The sequence below is a fragment of the Austrofundulus limnaeus genome, unplaced genomic scaffold (genome assembly GCF_001266775.1).
Source record: "Austrofundulus limnaeus strain Quisiro unplaced genomic scaffold, Austrofundulus_limnaeus-1.0 Scaffold366, whole genome shotgun sequence".
Lineage (NCBI taxonomy): Eukaryota > Metazoa > Chordata > Actinopteri > Cyprinodontiformes > Rivulidae > Austrofundulus > Austrofundulus limnaeus.
In genome coordinates this window covers 402,302-407,716 of record NW_013952768.1, presented here as the reverse complement: position 1 = coordinate 407,716, position 5,415 = coordinate 402,302, and the positions used below count along the sequence as shown (strand labels likewise).

The following is a 5,415-nucleotide window of genomic DNA, read 5'->3' as shown; positions in this document are numbered from 1 at the left end:
TATTCAGTACAAAATAATTTATACTACAAATGAAGTACTTTGCTGGTACCTCATAGACATGTTTCCTTTCAAAAAGATTAGTTTCATTGAATCTACTTTCATCTCCAAAATATGTATATTTCAACAGTTTCCGTGATGATTTAAGGACAAAGTGAACAAAAATTCTCACTCAGTTATCTCCTGTCGCCCATAATGGAAGTTTGCTAACGAGAGAGGGACTTCTGATTGGTTCCCTGCTGCTCTGTGGAGAGGCTGAGTCCTCTAGCTTTGTCAACAGAGCCTCAGTGCACTGCAGAGACAGCATGGCTGCACTATATAAAAGTGAAGTTATATGTGAGGCTTTYATTAATGAGGGGGTGAGATAKAATGTGTTTCTGTGTGAGACACTRAAATCATTATATCAAATTAATACTCAATACTTGATCATGTATTTATCATACCTAGGCTGGACTATTGTAGATGGTTGCACAGTCTGGTTCTGATGGAAGTTTCTTCCTGTTAAAAGATAWTTTTTTCAAGATGGTGATCCAATGCAGTCTGCTGGCTCATTTTCTTAGACAGATAATTTTTATTAACTGCCACTCTATAATGCACGTATGTGAATGTTTTTGTAGAGTAACCTGAGACAAAATTTGTTTACACTATACATAAAGTGAACTGAAGTGATTTGAAACATTACACTGATCAAACAAAATTACATAATCTTTCAACCACACTGTAAATATGTTTTGTCTACATGTAGTTTCAAAATGCTAAATGGGAGGGGTTGAAATTTTTTAAAATAAAAATAATAAACTGAATTTTAATTACCAAGTGACTGATATTATTAAACTTTGTGCTTTAAATAAATTGACTAGACTTCATCTAAGGAACAACAAGGAAATGAGAATTTAATACCAAACTCTTTAACTCAGCAGTTTAGAATGACCAATATGGGTTTGTGTTACCATTTACAAAAAGATAAAAATAAAATAAAAACTTCTTCTTCTTCTTCTTCTTCTTCTTCTTCTTCTTCTTCTTCTTCTTCTTCTTCTTCTTCTTCTTCTTATTATTATTATTATTATTATTATTATTATTATTATTTGCTTCTTCAATTTGCAGTAAATAAAAATGCAAAGTGCTTCCAGGAAAAATCTAATTACAATTTACAGTACAATTGTCTCCATTCTGAACAAAGAACTACAATCCCCATAATGCTTTGCGTTTAAAGGACGCCGAACGGAAGTTGATAGTTGCTGTAGGACGATTGTGCGACTTTCACGGCGCCAACGTAGCTTCCACTTTCAGACGACTGCACTATGTTTAGTCAGCTTTTCTAACAAAATGAGTGCGTTATTTTCGTTATTATTATCATTTTAAATAATAAGAATTACCAGTTTATTCCGTAATGTCAATCCGTAATTAATAATTTTAACGTGCTATAATAAAAATAGACAGTTCAGCTGATAAGATAACATGACTTCTGCCAGCTTCTATATGAGACAAGGTTTGTCAGTATGTGCTTTTATTTTTTTATTTGTGTAACATTTTTTATCTAATTTTATTTCATTAGGTTCGGCTCGTGGTTTGCTGTAGAATATTATGGTTTTCGCATTGTCTGACCGGTTCATGAAGGCAACACTAGATAAACGACTGGAACGCTTTTGCTGGCTGGAATATCCGGATAAAGTCACAGGAAAGAAGCTCCTCATGAATGGATATATTGATCTACGCTTACCGTAATTGTAATCTTGTGTTTTGTTGTCGTAAATGTTCAGTCTTTTAAAGCGAAAGCTAACACTTCATGTTATGACAGCTCAGCTTCCAGGCTAGCAGCTAACGCTAGCTTACACGGACATCACTGATAGGAGGAAGCTCACTTTTCTCCGGTATTTATTCTGCTTATAGTCATATTAGAGTTTTACTACCCAGAGATAAAGTAAACGACACCAAGATGTTCTTTAGAACAATAATTTAAAGATAATTAAAGTTGACGTACTTTTATTTACGAAAAGGAACGCTGAGACGGTGAGGGCTAGTTTTCCTCCGATAAAACCAATGAATCTAATCTTTATAAGGTCACAAGTTAAACTTCACCTCTTATTCAATATCTAAACTGATAAACAGCCATGACAAAAGACAAGTCTGCTTTTATTTATAAGCAGTAATTTATCTCTTTATCCAGTTTTGAGAGAATATTTTACAGACCTGTAGAATTAGTCACATTTCATGCCCTGTTAATTAACACATCACACTATATTCAACAAGTATGCTGTTAGCTCAGTTTAAATTTAAGCTAAAATGATAGCTAACAATGCCACTATTAACAGTCTGCAAATACAGTACAATCAGGAAAGGTTTGAAAAAGGACTATGTAGTTTTAGTTAATTTGGGGTTCTGGTTTTTACAGTGAGATTAGTTTAATCCGAAGAGTCTATGAAATGCAGATTAGTTCTTCTCTAACTAAAATCAATGTATCAATTCATGCATAGATTGTTTTCCATCAATTTTGGGAGATACATTTTACAAATCTGCGTTTCTTTTCAGATCTACAGTTTTGATTACACAAATAAAAAATATCAAGTCTTTTTATTTACTGAATGCATGTCGTGGCATTACCTACAGTTTGAAAAAATATTTATTGACTACATTTTGTGACATTTTTTACATGACAGTTTAAACAAGCGCTTAAGGCACAAGGGCTTCTTGTAGATTTGACTTTTTTCAGTTTGTGTTGTGGCTGATGAAAATGGCATCTGCTAAATTGAACTTACAGTCAGCATGTTGTTTATTAGAAGTCTGTGTCTTAATCCAAATGCACGCCATACACAGCCCGCAGAACTAGATTATCCTTAATGGTAGGATATTTTTTATCTTGAATCACATAAATGCTTTTAAAATGAGTATTCCAGCTCTGGCTAAACAGCCTGTTTTTGATGGCAATGTTTTGTTGACTATATTTTGTGTTCATTTAAGATTTTTATGAGTTTGTCCACGACTTTCGCAACACATTTTATTTAACTAAAAACGTTACAGCAGCATAACTAGTTTTCGATTACATAAAGTATTTAAATAGATTTATTCGATTGTTTTGTTGTGTGGTGCTTCAGACTTGACGCTTTGCTTTTCTCACTCCTGTACATGTTTGTTTCTGCCTAACTCACAGGGCATGCATGCAGCCGGGCTTCTAACTGCACTTTGTACATCCTCAACCCTTCAAACAATGTGCTAGTTGGAGGCTCTTCCTCTGCCTAGGCGCTGCTTCTTCCCCCCAACCCCATCAACCTCGGAGTTCCCTATGTTAACCCTCTTGAGCATGTTTTACTATATATGTCTGCGGCGGCGCTCAAGGAGCGGGACTCGAGGGGAGGCTCTGACCAGTCGGCGCGCCGTGGAGTCTGGTCAGCGGGCCGTGCTGCCAGTCAGTGTGGAGGTGAAGCAGTACGCCAAGGAGGTCCTGGATTTCAGTTCCCACTATGGCAGTGAGAACAGCATGTCGTACACCATGTGGAACTTGGCAGGGGTGCCCAACGTTTACCCCAGTTCAGGGGACTTTACTCAGACAGCTGTATTCAGAGCCTACGGAACGTGGTGGGAACAGTGCGCCAGTGCTCCGCTACCTTTTCGCCGCACCCCAAATGACTTCTACAGCCAGGATTAYATTGAGCTGGGCTTCGAAGAGCCGGTCTACCCCACAGCAGTGGAGGTGTTTGAGACCTACTACCCTGGAGCCATTGTACAGATCCTGGCCTGCTCTCACAATCCACTCTCGCAGAATCCGCCCACTGATGTCAGGTAATAGTCCTTTAGGTTTCTTTTTGTTTTTAAAAACAACTGTATAATACCAACATTAGGGAGCAGTACGCAGGGAGGCACACAGTAGGGATGGTTTATGAGAGGGCTATCCAGCTGGCAACATCCTGACTCACTCCAGCCCACTGATGAATTCATTTAAAAAAACATAGATTTTAAATCAGAAAAAAAATCCATAAGAGAAATCTTTAAAATATCTGAAATAACAAATACTTCAATCAGAGAGGTGATACTGTTATATGGAGGATCTATAACAGTCTGTAAACGAGTTTATTAACAAACAACCATAGATTTAAACTTCTTAATAAAAYTGGCATATTAACAATAACTTAGGATGTCCGACCCCTGAGCTGTTGGCTTTAGGTAACTGTGGTCCCCTTAAGCAATTGATTTGAATAGTCCTGGTTTATAGTTTTTTATTTATTTTTTATTGTTTGTATCCATCTATTTTCTTATGCTTCTGCTTTGTATCTCCAGCGGTCATTATGCAACAGGCAGCTGCACACTGAACAGGTTGCAGGTCCATATCAGGGTCACAATGCTCTCACTTTCACCTAGTGCCAATTTAGAGTACTTTGTATGTTTACTTATTGTAACTTAGGATTTCTCAAATAACAGAATAAACTTACAACATTGAGTAAAAGTTGAGAAGGATTCTGTTATTTAACGTTTTTGTGATTAGGTTTTATTAAAAAGTACAGTGTTTTAGTGACACTCTATTGATATTTGTTACGGACTAAAATTCAAATCCAAGAAGCCCACCTGATCTCATTTAGAGTGCACAAATATCAATTTAACAGCTTAAAAAAATCAGTAATAAGCCTTTTTTTCTATTTTTTTTAGGTGGGAAGTGTTGTGGTCAGGTGAGCCCAACAAAGCACCAACTCCCCAGGCTCGACAGTTTTCCCCAAAAATCAAGCATATCAACTTCCCAACCAATCTGCTGCGCCTGGAGGTCAACAGCTCATTTCTGGACTACTACACTGAGCTGGATGCTGTCATCCTGCGGGGTGTGAAGGAAAGACCCATGCTGGCTCTTTATAAAATGCCCCTCATTGACATAAGTGACCTGAGTGACAGTGAGGAGGAGCTGTCTGACATCGGAGCTCCTTTCAAGCAAGGAGGAGACGGCAAGCATCAGAAAACAGGCAATGGCTACTTTGACAAACTGCCATATGAGGTGAGTACAAACCTTACAACGGTACTGAAAACCACCTGTGTTTGCYTCAGAAACACAATGTAGCTGTAACTGTCTGCTGACAGTTTGCACACAGCTTATTAACAGGGCTCTAGAGTGTGACCAATTTGGTCGCAAATGCGACCTGATTTCCTAATAACGCGACTAAAAAAAATGTCCGGTCGCACTGGTGCAACCGAGGGGGAGGGGGAGCGGTCGCCCGCTGAAAAAAAAGTTTCCATGTTCCATAAAAAATAATCCAGCTGTATCAATGGTTGCCCGCCGACAGTCTTCATCTCTCCTAATAACAGCACTCTGCTCACGGGCTGGCTCTGCTCCACACCTCCCACGCACACACGTTTGCTGTTCTATCCTCATGGGGACTTTGCATTGGCTTCCATTCATTTCCCCGTCAATTCTATAGCCAACCATAACCTCCCAGGTAG

The 5,415-nt window shown here is 38.2% G+C and overlaps 1 protein-coding gene across 6 annotated transcripts in view; it reads left to right on the top strand.

Annotated features, from left to right (window-relative positions):
• The first annotated feature begins 1,264 nt into the window (after positions 1-1,264).
• fbxl4 (F-box and leucine-rich repeat protein 4) overlaps positions 1,265-5,415 on the top strand; it is a 19,819-nt gene continuing 15,668 nt past the window's right edge. Inside the window, exons 1-5 of one of the 6 annotated variants that reach the window (XM_014023391.1) lie at positions 1,266-1,327; positions 1,553-1,718; positions 1,796-1,868; positions 3,146-3,774; positions 4,636-4,972. In XM_014023391.1, coding sequence (XP_013878845.1) covers positions 3,278-3,774; positions 4,636-4,972 — 834 coding nt within the window. In that variant the 5' untranslated portion in view covers positions 1,266-1,327; positions 1,553-1,718; positions 1,796-1,868; positions 3,146-3,277. Of the gene's footprint in view, positions 1,487-1,552; positions 1,869-3,145; positions 3,775-4,635; positions 4,973-5,415 lie in introns of all 6 variants that reach the window. The other 5 variants (XR_001311476.1, XM_014023389.1, XM_014023390.1 and 2 more) reach the window with 5 other exon arrangements.